This window comes from Mycteria americana, chromosome 13 (assembly GCF_035582795.1).
Source record: "Mycteria americana isolate JAX WOST 10 ecotype Jacksonville Zoo and Gardens chromosome 13, USCA_MyAme_1.0, whole genome shotgun sequence".
In the NCBI taxonomy this organism is placed as follows: domain Eukaryota; kingdom Metazoa; phylum Chordata; class Aves; order Ciconiiformes; family Ciconiidae; genus Mycteria; species Mycteria americana.
In genome coordinates this window covers 10462083-10477220 of record NC_134377.1, presented here as the reverse complement: position 1 = coordinate 10477220, position 15138 = coordinate 10462083, and the positions used below count along the sequence as shown (strand labels likewise).

At 62.2% G+C, this 15138-nt stretch overlaps 2 protein-coding genes across 2 annotated transcripts in view; one reads left to right on the top strand and one right to left on the bottom strand.

Moving 5' to 3' along the window:
* Nucleotides 1-15138, bottom strand: part of PHETA1 (PH domain containing endocytic trafficking adaptor 1) — a 59620-nt gene that overhangs the window by 31684 nt on the left and 12798 nt on the right. The gene's annotated exons all lie outside the window — the stretch shown is intronic.
* CUX2 (cut like homeobox 2) overlaps nt 1-15138 on the top strand; it is a 67477-nt gene that overhangs the window by 45934 nt on the left and 6405 nt on the right. Inside the window, exons 2-12 of the mRNA XM_075516298.1 lie at nt 4296-4374; nt 9246-9383; nt 9576-9702; nt 10557-10633; nt 10715-10781; nt 11046-11094; nt 11862-11966; nt 13022-13213; nt 13323-13381; nt 13539-13795; nt 14043-14681. Of these exons, the coding sequence (XP_075372413.1) occupies nt 4296-4374; nt 9246-9383; nt 9576-9702; nt 10557-10633; nt 10715-10781; nt 11046-11094; nt 11862-11966; nt 13022-13213; nt 13323-13381; nt 13539-13795; nt 14043-14681 (1789 nt within the window). The remainder of the gene's footprint in view (nt 1-4295; nt 4375-9245; nt 9384-9575; nt 9703-10556; nt 10634-10714; nt 10782-11045; nt 11095-11861; nt 11967-13021; nt 13214-13322; nt 13382-13538; nt 13796-14042; nt 14682-15138) is intronic.

Below are 15138 nucleotides of genomic sequence, written 5' to 3'. Positions count from 1 at the left end.
TGCCTTGGGAGGAACGGGCTGGGGGCGCGGCGGCGGAAGGAGGGGGAAAGGGGGGTGGATGTGCGGTGGGCTTGCGGGCGTGCAAAGGGCTTGTGCACATGCGATGGGTTTGTGGGTGCCTGCGACAGGTTCACGGGGGCGCGCGACGGGTCTGCGCACGTGTGCGACGGGTCTGCGTGTGCGCGTGGTTGGCCCGGGTCCACGCGCGACGGGTTTGTGCGGCTGCGTGGTGGGTTTGTGGGCGCGCGCCACGGATTTGTGCGTGCGTGCGATGGGTTTGTGTGCGCGGTGGGTCTGTCCGTGGGCGCGGTGGGTCCGTGGGCGTGTGCACGATGGGGTCGTGGGTGCGCGTGAGGGGTCCGTGTGCGATGGCTTCGTGCGGGCGTACGATGGGTTTGTGCGTGCGATGGGTCGGTTTGACGGGGTCGCGGGTGCGCGACGGGGCTGTGCGTGCGTGCGATGGGTTTACGTGCGCGTGCGATGGATCTGTGCGCGCGTGCAGCGGGCTCGTCCACGTGCAACGGATCTTTGCGCGTGCGCGATGGCTCTGCGGGTGCACGATGTGTTTGTGCACGTGTGTGATGGGTTTAAGGAGTCAGTCGGACGTGGGGCACTGGGAAGGCGGCAAAGGAGCCTGGCACGAGGCGGGGGCTCCCCAGCACACGGCCGGTGCCGCGCGGGGGGTCCGGCCCCCATCGCCCAGAGCTCTCCCCTGGGACAGCGGCTCCTTCCCAAGCTCTCCCCCCTCGCCCCTCCGCAGCCCTCCCGCTCTCCCCGACTTCTTTACACATCAGCAAAAAAAGCGAGGAAAATAGCGAAGGCTTGAATGTATTTTTTCATCGGTTTTCTTCAACATTTGGGGTCTCTGCTGCCGCTTTCTCCCCCGACAGCTGTTCCTCTCTGCTGAAAAAGAGCTCATTTGTGGTTTACTGCCACCAGTATTTAGATGGAAATAACCCGCTACTTATCCTGCACTTGATCTCATGGATATAAGAATAAACTCACCGCCGGTGCAACGCAAATCCCGCGCCTTTGGAGAGGAGATGCTCAGACAGTCGGTCCTCGCCGTCGTACCGGGAGGCGGACTGGCTGCGCCGGGGGAGTTTTACCATTTTGTCAGTCAATTATAATAACATTTCTGCTTCCAAATGTTTAAAAAGTTGGCTTCGGAAGGTATAATCATGGCACAGAGGCCAGCCTGACAATAGTAATTAATTAGGCTATTACGCATTCTACAGTGATAATTGCTTTGCTGGAAAGTCACCAGCCATGAAAAGGACCTGGCGCGTAAATGTAATTCATCACGCGGCGGCGATCCCGCACCGCTGCCGTGCCTCACCTTGAGCCCGTGGATGCTGCGGAGGGAGACGGAGTGGGGGGGGGGGAATAGAAATTAATAGTACGTCGATATATAATGCGGAGGCAGAGCTTGCTGCCGGCTGCCGAGGGCTTTGCGGGCGGAGGGAGAGCGGCTGGTGGCAGGTTTGCCGTCACCAGTGGGCATCGTGGTGATGAGGGGAGAAGGGATGACGCCGTCCCGACCCCACCAAGCTGGGGCTGCGTGCGAGGACGTTCAGCTCCCCCGTTTTTAGCAGTTTTCTCCTCTTTTTAGCAGGACGTGGGTGACGTCGCCTTCTCAGATGGGGATACAGGGTTTGGGCCAGCTTCTGCCCTGAAGGAACAAACATTTAGGGTTTTTTTTCTACAAAACCTTGATTTTAGGGCTGATGTGGGCTTTTTCCAGGTGTTTATTCAGCTCTACGTGAGGAATAACAGCGGTTTCAGGGTTGGGGTGAGCTGTGCTCATGCGGCACGTGGAGCTGCTCCGGCAGGAATCACCCCTGGCATTTTGGTGAATTATCCCCCTCTGGAAAAGGTCGCTGAAAATTTTAAATATCTTTTTTTCAGTGGCATTTCCTCGAAGTTTAGCGGGACTCCGAAAGAGCAGAGTGGACGCCTGGCACGCCATCCTGCCGATCGGCCGTGCCGGTGATGCCCCGGTGCTGATACAGGCTGAAATGTGCCAGCCCCGAGCCAGAGCCCAGCGTGGGGGGACGGGGCAGGAGCCGGGGCTGGTGAAATGGCCCCCAAGTGCCTTGTCTGGTGAAACACCCCCAAATGCCTCCTCACCAGCAAACTGCGGCTCCCGCGGCTCCAGTTAAGATGCTGATGGTAGTTAATGGGTGGAAAGGTGTTACACCGCGTGCGGGGGTGCTCCCTGGGAAGGTGGGCTGAGCGGCGGGTCGACCCTTCGCATGAACCAGGAGGAAACTTGGATGCGTCCCCGGCGAGCCCGTGGTGGGTGGCCATGGAGAGGCGAGGTCCACGGGACCACGGCGTGGGGATGCTGCAGGCTCTTGCCTGCCCTGGAGCCACAACGTTCCCGGTGGGGGATGCTCGGATCTCCATCGGGATTGCCAAGGAGAGGGAAAGGCTTTAAAGTTTCCCCTTGAAAAATGTTTTGTCTCTGTGATGTGACTTCAGGAATAAAATTCAGTGGAAACAGCCCGATTCAGAGGTCTGGGCTGGCTCCTCCCTGCTGGCACAGGTTGGGGATGCGCGGCGGGGGCAGGCACGGGTGATGGAGAGGTGATGGAGAAGACGTTTGGGCTGGCTCTTTGCTCTGCACCCTTTGGTTGATGCCGTCTCAGGGGAGATGAAGCTATTCAGAGCAGCGTGAGCAGGTCCAGGCATCCCCGTCGCCCCACGGCAGAGCCGTGCCGATGGGCTGTGCCGGCTCCCGCTCCTCTCCTGCACAAAGTCCAAAGGGTGTGGGAAAAGTGGGGGGGTCACACAGGGCTGACACCGTGGAGCACCCCAGCACCGCTGTGCCCCTCATCCTTACGGAGCCCTGGCAGGGCTCCCTGTGCCACCCCAGCGCCGCATGCCGCCGGCAAATTCGGCAGGCGCGACGCTGTCCTGCTGCGATACGCAGGCGATGCCGCTCGCTGTCTGCTTGCTGCCTCCGCCCTCTCTTCCCCGCTTTATTATTATTATTATTATTTTAAAGCACCATAAAGCCAAGCATTTTTGCAGAGCGCTGAAGAAAAGCCCCCAAATTCCTCGTCTGCTGGAAACGTGGCACCGAGAAAGTAGGTTTGTGTACGAGACACTATAAAAAGCCCGGCTTATACAATTTTAACAATAGAAAAATGATCTTTGTGCTCCAGTGCCTGCGAGCGTGGAAGGAGCAGGCGGTTTGCTCAGGTGGCTGCTGGATTACAAATGAGCGGTTTGCTTTGGGTTTGAATGACAAGCAATCGCAATCCGGGCTGGCGGGGCGAGCCAGGAGCTCTGCCGGCACGGAGGAGGCGAGCGGAGGGAAAAGATGCTCCGGCGCGGGAGCTGCCACAGGGCTGAGGCGCGAAGTTCGGGCTTCATTTGATAATTAGCCTATCGGTGGCTTAGGAGTGGTTTAATTGACTAGTCTGCTGTTGGTAATAGTGTGTCTGCCAGCAGCGAATGCCGGCTGGGCGCCTCTTCCTCCATCACCAGTTGGCACGGGCGTCCAGCTTGGATCAAACTGGGCATTTTCTGGCTGGGCATGGGTTACCCCCATCCCTGGGGCAGCAGGGACACAGAGGTCCATGTGTCCCACCGGCACCCCTTCCCATCTGCTGCAGGTGGGGCTGGATGTGCAGGGGTAGCGAGGGGACCCTTGGCAAAGCAAATGCGCCGGAGCCCGGTGGGCAGCAGCCCCCGTCCCAAGGTGGTTTTGCACCTTGAAAAATTAAGGGGAGTAAATGATTCATGCTCATAAATGTTGGATGGGAGCGCGCAGCAGATTAATATGTTGTTCGGCTATTAGTGATGCGGCGTGCCGTCTCCCCGCCGCCCAGCCGGCACGACCGTCGCTGGCACCCCGGCAGCCGAGGGGGACGGGGGCACGATGTCCGGGACCTGGTGCACGGGGCCGGCGCGAGCATCGCTCCCGCCCATGGCATCGCCCCAGCCGTGCCGTACTGGGGAGGGTGGCCGGGGAGGGCCGCGTGCCAGATCCGGCCCAGCAAGCACAACAACAGGCAGGCTTCTTTATTTCTTATTTAAGCACCGACATTAAATTATAATTTTAATTTACTCAGAGCGCATCAATGATTTAGGGCGACGTGACGTGGCAGCGGCGCGAGGAGTTTAGCCAAAGGCAGCGAGTGGCTGCACGGGGCGCGGAGCGGGCACAGAGCCGTGCTGGGGGGCACCCGTGTGCCGGTCATGGGTGGCACTGGTGCCGGCAGCCCGGCAGAGCCAGTTCCCTTGTCTGAGCCCATCTCTCACCCCCTTTTTCCATCTCCCTGCAGGTGATTGCACTTAGTAAGAGAAGCAAGGAGGCTGAGACGGCTTTCCTGAGCGTTTACAAGCAATTGATCGAAGCTCCAGGTAAGCAACGCGGTGGCGACCTGGCTGCCTAACGAGTCGCGTGCCGGCGCCGGTGCCGAGAGGAGCCAGCGAGGACCGCGGCAGCGCTGCCAGCCCCGTCCCCGGTGCGGCTGGCATCGCCGACCTCCGCTCGCGCATGGTGCTCTGGAAATACCAGCCGAAGAGAGGAGTGGAAACAGCTTTTGCCATCGCTGTGTTTCAGCCCCTGAGCCAAATGCATCTTGACATTAGGAAAGGAATACATTTGCTCAGCCCTTGTAATAACACTGCGGCTATCCCCAGTTGTCTTTTTGACGGTAAGTTAACCAAAACGACCGAGCGCCGGCTCGCAGCACGGCTCCTGGCACCAGCCGCGGCTCGGGGACAGCTTTCCCCGTTTCACCGCTGTGCCGGGGTGTACCCCCCATCCGGGGTGCCGCTTCAAGTCTTGGGAGGGGGAAACTGAGGCACGGGGCAACCCTGAGACTTGTGTTGGCAGAGTCGGTGCTAGGGCCGGGTGAGGGGCCGGGACCCTCCTCCCCGCTGCTCCCCGCTCCCTGCCGTGGACTCTGCCGCGCTCTGAGCCGGTGGTGCCGGCTGCGCTGGGCACGGCGGCACGGAGCATCCCCTGGCACAGCGAGGACGGAGAGCTGCAAACGGCTGAAGATGCGCAGAAGGGCTCCTGCAGGGCCACTAATTCATTTTCCAGACATTTAGGAATAACAAAATGTTTTAATGATTTCTTAGGGGAATTAGGGAGACATATTTTTGTCCTCATTAAATTTTCTCCTGTGCTACAAGAACCAAATGTCAGCTCGGTTTCCAGAACCCAGTTATCTTCCCGCGCTCACCCGCCATGCTCCTCCTGCTTGTACACGCGTGCACATGCATGCACATGGATGCACACGCGTGCACGCACAGGTACACACGTGCACGCAGATGCACACACATGCACACCCCAAAACTGCTCCCCTGTCATCTCTGCACCCCCCTTCCTCCTCCTCCCTTCTCTCTGCTCTCCCGCAGCATCCGTCTCTTGCTCCCCTCTCCCTTCCTGCTCCCGAAATCCTCCCGCCCGTCATTTTGTCCCCGTCTGTTACATGTCCGTGTGTCTCTCGACAGGCGAACTCTTTGTGGAATACTTTACAAGCGCCACATAAGTCCTGATTCGACATTTTTTGCTTTGAATGGCTGCTGTCAACACAAATCTCTGGCAGAGACTGTAACGGAGCCTGATTGCTCAGCAAGTATTTTGATAAGTGAGCTGGCTGTGTGTCTGTAATTACGGGAGAAAACCGTAAATCTTTTGGATATTGTTCACACAGATGTGGCGTGAAGGGAAGGGGGGAAGCAGTAAAATGTGTTAAAAGCATAATTAATGTCATTGTTGTTGGGGATGATTTGATTTAAGGCTGACTTTGACTCGTGGAGGATTGGTAGGACGCTGGTGGATGTGTCTGAGCAGGTTGGGATGGGGTGGCGGAGGAGGTGCTGCCCCGGTGGGAGAGGTGACGGCACCGCGGATGCGCCGTGGAGGTACCGTGGAGGTACTGTGGATGCACCGTGCACGCGCGTGGACGCACCGTGGGTGCCCCGTGGGTGCCCCGTGCTCCTCTCGGAGCCAGACAGCAGCGTGAGGTAGATGTCACCCTTCAGTCCACGGCACGGAGACCTCCGCCAAAGGCCGAGCCAAGCAGCCGGGCCCTGGCACAGGGAAGGGCTGCCGCTCCCTGGGGACACGGGTGCTCCCTGGAGCTGTGCATGCTCGGGAAAAGGTGATGAGCACCCAGGACACCTCGCGCCCCGTCCCGCCGTCACACGGTGACTCGAGCTGCGCCGGTGGCTGTGTGGTGCTGCGGTGGGGGTGTCCAGGAGCAGGTCTGCTGGCAGCCCAGAGCCCCTGCAGCACGGGGAAAGGACCCCAGCCCCGCTCCCCCGTACCGGGGCTGGGGACACCAGAGGGACCACTGCCCACCGCCCTGTCCCTGCTGCAGCACTACCGGTGCCACTAAAGGACAGCCAATAACGCCAGCTAGTGGCAGCACTTATTTTATATATATATATATGCGTGTATATATATATGTACGTATATAGAGAGAGTGGATGAGCATATGGAGCAATAGATAAGCACGCCTGGGCAGCAGGTTTGCAGCAGGGACTTGCTGGCACAGGGGTCAGCGCGAGCCGGCTGCGCCGTCGGTGGGTGATGCCACGCCGCGGCCCCTGGGCGTGTGGGAGCTGCCACGGGTGGACGCAGCGCCAGAGCGTGCGGTGCCCCGAGGTCCTGTTTAGGCACGTGCCTCTCTTGTGTCACCCGTCACCTGGCTGTGCCACCGGTGAGTCACCGCCGCGGCGGGGCTCGCAGCCGCACGGCCGCTCGGCTGCAGCGTCGGCGCCATCTCCTCTAACCTGTCCCCCTGGGGCCCGTGACCACGCAGGGGGGACCATCCCCTGCACCATGGGCAGCGTCCCGAGCCCTCCCGTGTGGCTCAGAGTGCGACGGCACGTGGCACCCGCGGTGCCTTGGCGTGAGCAGACGTTGTGCTCGGTTTCAAGCGCATCCTCTCTCCGGCCCTACAGCGGGAGGGTTTGTTCGCTGGCAGCGCAAGCACGGCGTGAGCGTGGCGCAAGCGTGGCGCAAGCATGGCGCAAGCTTGATGCAAGCACGGCGTGAGCATGATGCAAGCACGGCGTGAGCATGGTGCAAGCATGGCGCATGCTTGGTGCCGAATCAGCCCCTTGCTGCATCTGGACGCCTCGCGCGTGGTGGCGGAGCCGGCCCCGCAGCCGAGGACAGCGCTTTCCCAGTGGATGGACAGCGCGGTATTAGCACCATGTAATTAATCCAGCCGGGCGTTTTGCATCAGTGCTGTCCCAGCTGATGTAGGGAGTGAGCTGAAGCGCCGCTGGCTCTTTTCCCTTCTAAAAGCTCCGCTCCCAACCACATCATCCCGGGACGTTGGCTCCAAACGGGGAGCAGCGCGCTGGGGGATCGCGCAGGCTGTATTTCAGTGACGGGGCTGCGGCTCACGGGAGGGAAAATGCTGACGCAAGGAAAATCCCCTGAGCTTTATTGCTTGGGCCAGTTCCTCCCGTATTATTTCTCATCACGGAGGTGAGAGGAGTTACCAACGCGGATCAGACAGGGCCTGCCCCGGCGTTTATCCCTGCGGAGGCAGCTCGTGGGCTGGCACGGAGCCCCCGGGGCTGGGGGAGCAGAGGGGGGACCCCTGTCCCCCGCAGCCTGTGAGCTGGGGCCCTGCAGCGCGGAGTTTAATTAGCCATATCGTTATCTCAGCTTGAGTACTTATGGGTGTTATTAATGGCTGTGAGAGCATCCAGTCCGGTTCAGGGCCACACCGCATCGCCGCGGCCCCCTTTGATGGCGTGCTCCCGCGTCCTTGGGTGGGGAACAAGCCCGAAGGATGCCGAGCCGCAGCTCCGGCACCGGCCAAACACCGCGAGCAGCCTGGGAAGGTCCCAGCTGGAGCCAAGTCCCCGATTCAGCGCCAAAGCCGGCAGCGTGCCGGCAGGGCTCAGCACCCGCCTCTGGCTGGGTCCCCGTGGCCGAGCTCTGGGCACAGACCTTTCATCCCGGCCCGTCTGCAGGGTCTCTGTGACATCCAGCAGAAAGAAGGGAGGACGTTCCCCATGGAGAAGGATGCTCCGGGGGCTTTCGGCATTAGCACACGGGGTCTGGCAGTTGCTGGTCCTGCAGGGAAGCCACATGGCGAGTGGTGTGAGGCCCTGCACCCCGCGGCTGCGGTGCTGTGGGATGGGAGGGCAGCGGCAGAGTCGGGGGGACCCCCAAACCCTATCTTGGGTGGCACGTCTTGGCTTCGCTCGCTTGCAAGGAGCATCCATGCTGGGCACTTGCAGCCAGGATCACAGGCCAAATCCTGCGTCTTTGGGGCAGGTTCACCCCAAGGACGCCCAGTGCTGTGGTTGGGCTGCGCCGGCGCAGCCCCAGACCAGCCCAAATCCCACGGCACGGCCACGGTGGCACCGGACCCCCTTCATCCCGCACCGCTGCTGTCTCAGCCGGAGACTTGCTGAGCAGAAGACCTGCTCTGCACCCCGTTCAGAGCAGAGGCAGCCAGTTGTTTGATTTTTTTTTCCATCACCGTTATTATTTTTCACCCTTGGATGCGTGCCATGCATCCCTGCTGTACAGTAGCACGCCCGGCTCTGTCCCACTTCCCTGTTTGTCTAACTTTTTGACCCTGGAGAATTCAAATCTATTTTCTTTCCTCTCCTTTTCTAAAAAAAAAAAGCCCAAACCTATATTAACCTGGCTCAATAGGAGGCATTTTCTTGAACTTATTAAAAAATCCAGACTTGTAAATTAATTTGTTCATGTTGTACAATGGCAGTGCAGATGGACTCATTAGCATGCACACAACAAATAATTATAGATGAATTTTTAGCTGGCCTGCTTAATGGGCTTGCTGGGTTAATTATGTCAATGTATAATTACATCAGCCCTGGGAGACATAATGGCACACCCTGCTGAGCAGACACTAGCTAATGATGGTGTAATGCTGACAGAGGGAAGATGGACGGCTCTGAATGCACCTGCTTACCTCGGCACAAACCGCCATTGTCTGTGCCCAAACGGGCCGGCGCTGGCGGCACCGGGGCCGCCGGTGCTGCGGGTGCCACCGCCTCGCTCGGGGAGGTGATGCCCCCATGCAGCCCCGCCGGTCCCGCGGGGCTGGCGACGGAAAGCGTGGGGACCGAGGGGTGCCCCGGGGCCAGGAGGGCACCCGCTCTGGTTTTAAGCTGCCCTGGGGTGGTCGGTGAGGAGGGTGGGCAAGCGGGTCCCCGGGGAGGTGGGAGAGGGCTGGTGGTGGGCGTCCCTGCCGCTCACCACCGCATCCCGTGTCCCACAGACCCCGCTCCTGTGCTGGAGGCTGCCCGGAGCCTGGAGGACCGGCTGCAGCAGCTCCAGCGCCTCGAGCCTGAAACCACCCCCCTGAAGGACCTCAGCCACCCCTGGAAGAAGCACCCGGAGCTTGTCGGCACCAAAGGTACCCCCTGGCACCAGCCCCCCCGTCGGACGAAGGTGGCAGCGGCTGTCCCCAGCCGGGTTGCCCCACGTGCCTTCGAGCATCCCCGGGGCGGAGGGGCTCTCAGGGCCAGGACCCGTCCCCTGGCCTGTGGTCCCTGGCGGCCACTGCTGCTGTCCCCCGCCCGGCTGTGTGAAACCTGTCCCCCCGCAGAGCGCAGAGAGGGGACGTCGCCAGTGGCCGGGCTCGCGGCAGCGGCCGAGCCCCCGCTCTCCGGCATCGACGGCAAAGCACTGTGCGCAGAAACCTTGCTGCAGAGAAATGAGGCAGAAAAACAAAAGTACGTGAGTACTGGGGATGGGGCTTCACACCCTGCAGCCGGGGCCATTTTGGGGTGCCGGGGGGACACATGGCTCTGTTCCTGCTCCTGCACGGGAGTGTCCGTCTGTCCTTCCCTCTCCTCCTGCCCTTTGCACCTCCTTTGCTGTCTGGGTTGAGAGCGGACGCATCCAGCCTGGAAACTTGACGCACAGTCTCGGGTGCTCCAAGCGTCCGTCTGTCCGTCCGTCCCCTTTCCCAGGCGGTTTTTGGGCAGCGGCGGTGCGGGCAGAGCGGGGCAGGTCCCTCCTGCCAGCCCCTCGCGCTGTCTCCCTGGCACGTGGTTTTGCTCGGACAAATGGGTTAAATCCGGGTCGGCGGATGAACCTCATTAAATGGCCTTTTAATTTGGAGGCTCCCGGCTTTCCCGGTGCCTTCATTGTTATTCCTTAACACGCTGCACTGGGAAACAAATGAGGAATCTTTAAACCCTAAATTGCAGATCTCTGCGAGTAAGTTCCTGGCAAGTGCAGGCTATAAATAATGCAGAATAACTTTTCCCTGATTGCTTCCCCCCCTCCAATTAACTACAGGCAGGGGTGGGCTGCCATCCCCGCCCCCGTCGGAGGGGTTTCAGCCACAGGGATCAGGACTATTTTCAGCCCAAAGTGAATTTTTTACACCCGGGGCAATAAACCCCTTAACATCAGGGGGTAACACGGCTCGAACGCATCCCGGCATCCGCCGGCGGGTCTGTCCCCCGGCGTCACCAAGCGATGGGGACGCAGTGAGGGAGTCTCCGTGCACCCGCGGGGGGCCGCGGGGTCGGCACGGCCGCGGTGCCGCCGGCACGTCGCTGATGCCCGTCTCTCGCAGGGGGCTGCAGGAAGCACAGGTCACTTTGGCCACTCGGCTGGGGGAGGCAGAGGAGAAGATCAAAGTGCTCCACGCAGGTAGGGGGCCAGGGCAGGGGTTGCCGGCCATGGGGGGCCAAGCCTCCACCCCGCAGCTCACCCTCCTCTTCCTCTTCCCAGCGCTGAAGGCCACCCAGACAGAGCTCCTGGAGCTGCGGTGTAAATACGACGAGGAAGCTGCATCCAAGTAAGTCGCCGGTGATGCCTGGTGGTGCCCGGAGGCCGTTGGCGTGCCCGAGGCTAAGCCGAGCCACCCGCAGCAGCGCGGCAGTGCCGGGACATCCCCACAGTGCTGCTAAATGACTTGAGGAGCTGAGATACTTTAAGCGACCGCAGCAGCACCCCAAGTCATGGGGGCTCCCAAAACCTAAGGCAGGAGCCCTTGCCGGCTGCAGAGGGCTCTGTCCCTTTGCCTCTGCGCCGGCTGACGCCTCTTGCTTTCTCATCGCAGGGCAGACGAAGTAGCCATGATCATGACGAACCTCGAAAAAGCCAACCAGGTGAGCCGGGAGGTGACTTTCCAGCCAGCTCAGGGCACGTACCCCACTCCCCCGTGCCACGCTCAGCCCCCCAGGGCTGACAGGCTTCACCCCGCAGAGCCCGGGCGCTGCACCCGCCGCAGCACCCCAAGCATCTGCGTGGCCTGGGTGTCTGTCCCTGAAAACGGTACGGGGTGTCCAGGCTCCAGGACTGGGAAGCCCTATAAAGGGGGACTCTGGTTTCCTTCACCTGGTGGCTCCTCTGAACCAGCCCGCTGGGACCCCCTATCCCGTGTTGGGGGTCACTGCTGTGTTTGGGCTCCCACCGGGCTCCACTTCGGCTGCTGGAGCCCGCGTTTGTCACCTCCAGCCTCTCCTGGGTGTTTCAGGGCACGACCCACACCAGCCTGGCGTTGGTTTCTGGCATCATGGCCTTTGGTCTTATCTATTCCTATTCGTTAGTTTTATTTAATTCGGAAAATGTAGGTACAAATAAATGTCCGTGGATAATAAAAGAGGCTTAAAGAGCAATTTGCATGTAAATATGGCTTTTTGGGTGGAAAAGGGCAGTGTCCTGGAGGTGGGCTGCTGACACCCAGGGATGGGGACTGGGAACTGCGTTAGGACGTGGGGAGCCGAAATACACGGGGGGCTTACGGAGGCGGTGGTGGGAGCAGGATGCTCAGGAGAGGCACGGGTCAGTGCAGATCCTGGAGCCCTACTCTGCCCTGTGTGGGGTGGGACGAGCCGCGGGTGCCCGGCCTGACGCGCTTTCTGCTCTCTTGCAGCGAGCGGAGGCGGCGCAGAGGGAGGTGGAGAGCTTGCGGGAACAACTGGCGGCTGTGAACAGCTCCCTCCGCCTGGCCTGCTGCTCCCCGCCGGGCGCTGCTGGGGTGAGGGCACCCCTCAGGGCTGCCAGCACCCCATCACGGCCGGGAACACCCCATCACGGCCAGGAGCACCCCATCGGCGCCGGCAGCACCCCTCAGGGCTGCCAGCACCCCATCACGGCCGGGAGCACCCCATCGGCACCGGCAGCACCCCATCGGGGCCGGCAGCACCCCGTCACGGCTGGCAGCACCCCATCGGGGCCGGCAGCACCCCATCGGGGCTGGCAGCACCCCTCAGGGCTGGGAGCACCCTGTCACGGCTGGGAGTACCCCATCATGGCTGAGAGCACCCCATCGGGGCCGGCAGCACCCCGTCACGGCCGGCAGCACCCCATCAGGGCTGGCAGCACCCCTCAGGGCTGGCAGCACCCCATCATGTCCAGGAGCACCCCATCGCAGCCGGCAGCACCCCATTGGGGCCGGCAGCACCCCTCAGGGCCGGCAGCACCCCATCATGTCCAGGAGCACCCCATCGGGGCCGGCAGCACCCCTCAGGGCTGGCAGCACCCCAGCATATCCAGGAGCACCCCATCACAGCTGGCAGCACCCCATTGGGGCCGGCAGCACCCCATCACGGCCAGAAGCATCTGTCACAGCCAGGAGCATCCCATTGCCCTTGGGAGCACCCCATCATAGCTGGGAGCCCCCCAGAGCACCCAGGAGCGCCCTAGCATGTTCAGGAGCATCCTGTTGTGCTCAGGAGCATCCCGTTGCGTTCGGGAGCACCCTTTTGCATTTGGGAGCACCCACCACGTTTGGGAGCAAGCCTGCAACGCCCACGACGGAAGCGTTCTTCCACCATGGGGCGGGAGGGTTGGCCGTGCCCTGCCTGCAGCCCCAGCCTCCTACGGGGAGGGGGGATGTGCGCTCCCACAGCACCGAGCAGAGGTGGGAGACTGTAAGGGCAGAGGAAAGGTCTGTCGCTGCCCACGGCTGCACCGCCCGGGGCCCCTGTCCCGCAGGGCTGAATCCTGGGCTCGCCTGCTGTCTGACGGGGAGGGTGGCCCTTGTCCCCGCGTCGGGCAGCCAGGAGCTGACGGTGTCCCCTCTCCCGGCAGGACAAAGTGAACTATTCCATGTGCTCAGGGTCGAGGCTGGAGGCGGCTCTGGCTGCCAAGGACCGGGAGATCCTGCGGCTCCTGAAGGACGTCCAACACCTCCAGAGCTCGCTGCAGGAGCTGGAGGAGTCCTCTGCCAACCAGATCGCCGACCTGGAGGGGCAGCTGGCTGCCAAGAACGAAGCCATCGAGGTGTGCCCATGGGGGCTGGGGGCTTGCCGGGGAGGGGGGAACGCGGGTCCGGCCGTCCCGGGTGTGTGCCAGGAGCCGGCTGCGAGGACTCCCCCCCTCTGCTCCGCAGAAGCTGGAGGAGAAGCTGCAGGCGCAGGCGGACTATGAGGAGATCAAAACGGAGCTGAGGTATGGCTCGACCGACATCCATGCCTGCTGCCTGCCTGTCCCCTGGCCGGCCGGGTGCTACCGGCACCCACGGCACACTCAGCAGCCGTGACACTCGGCGGCTTGACAGCAGCGAAAAGCCGTGCCCGCCGAGTCACCCCCCTTGTCTCCCTCCCAGCATCCTTAAAGCGATGAAGGTGGCCTCTGCCAGCTGCAGCCTTCCCCAGGCAAGTGCCGCGGCGCGCGCTGACGCGCTTGCCAGGCTGGGGCGCGCGTGCCAGCCCTGCCGCCGGTGGCTCCGCCGCCCTTTCCCATCTCGGCTTGGCTCCTTGCAGAGCATATCGAAGGCGGAGGAGGTCCTGCTGCTGGGGAAGGAGGCTTTCTACCCCTCCCAGAAGTACCTGCTGGAGAAGCCCAGCCTGCTGACCAGCACTGGTAGGGTCCCCCGGTCCTGCGGCATCCCCAGTCCCACCGGGAGCATCCCTGGGAACGTGGGCGGCAGGGCCGGATTCTGCCCCGGCTGTGGGAAGGAGCCCGGAGCCGGCAGCGGGGCGGGGAGATGGACAAGGGGTGGGGATGCCGCCTGGGGAAACTGAGGCAGGAGATGCTTTGCTGCGAGGCCGTGCCGGGGCTGCCGGCCGGGGGACTCTAGTGCGTCTCCCTCTCTCTCGTTCATCTCTAGAGGAGGATCACTCCGAAGACGAGTCGGGGAAGGATTCGCTGGGCATGGAGCAGCCGTACCCGTCCCCCCAGCACGCCCCGGCGGACGAACCCGCCTCCCCCACTCCCCTCCCGCCTCTGCCCGGCCCCGGCCTGGCCCCCGACGGCCCCCGGACTTTCTCGCTGTCCCCCTTCCCAGGGGGTGAGCGGCTTTCGGGGGACCCCAAGGCCCCCCACCTCCTGCCACCTGCCTACAAGAGCGAGAGTGCCGGGGGGGGGCCGCCCTTCCCCTCCACCTTCTTCGGGGCCAAAAGCGGTGCTGTGCCCCCCGGCACCGCGCCAGCTGCCAGCACCGCCAGCCCGCCCGGCGAGCCGTCCGAGGGCAGCGCCGGCAGCTCTGCCGAGGAGGAGCAGCAGCTGGACACGGCCGAAATCGCCTTCCAGGTGAAGGAGCAGCTGCTGAAGCACAACATCGGGCAGAGGGTCTTCGGGCATTACGTGCTGGGGCTGTCGCAGGGCTCTGTCAGCGAGATCCTGGCCCGGCCCAAGCCCTGGCGCAAGCTGACGGTGAAAGGCAAGGAGCCGTTCATCAAGATGAAGCAGTTCCTCTCCGACGAGCAGAACGTGCTGGCCCTGAGGACTATCCAGGTGCGCCAGAGAGGTGAGTGGTTGGGGTGGCCCCGGCTGACGGGTCCCGCCCCGGGATGCTGCAAGCGGTGCCATGGGATCCCCTCCCAACGCACCCCGGCAGCACCCCGGGTTGCCCCGTGCCGCGGCGAGGATGCCCGCCAGCCTGTGATGTGCCGGCCAGATGAGCGGTGATGCCACGCGGAGTCGCTGGTGGCACTCGGGGATTGTCCCTGACGGTCCCTCTCTTGCTGCGGGGTGGGATGGGGCCCTGGCAAATGGTAGCGATTAACAACAACCCATCGTGGAAGCTGCATCCCCGGACGTGCTTTACTCATTTATTCTGACAAGTGCCATTTAATTATTCATTAGGCTGTTTCGTGGTGTATGAATCAATGTGCTCGGGAATATTTTGTTAAAATAATGAAGTCTTAATGCTGCGGGACCTCGGCGCGGTGTCGACACTGCCGCGACATGGTAACGCCCCAACG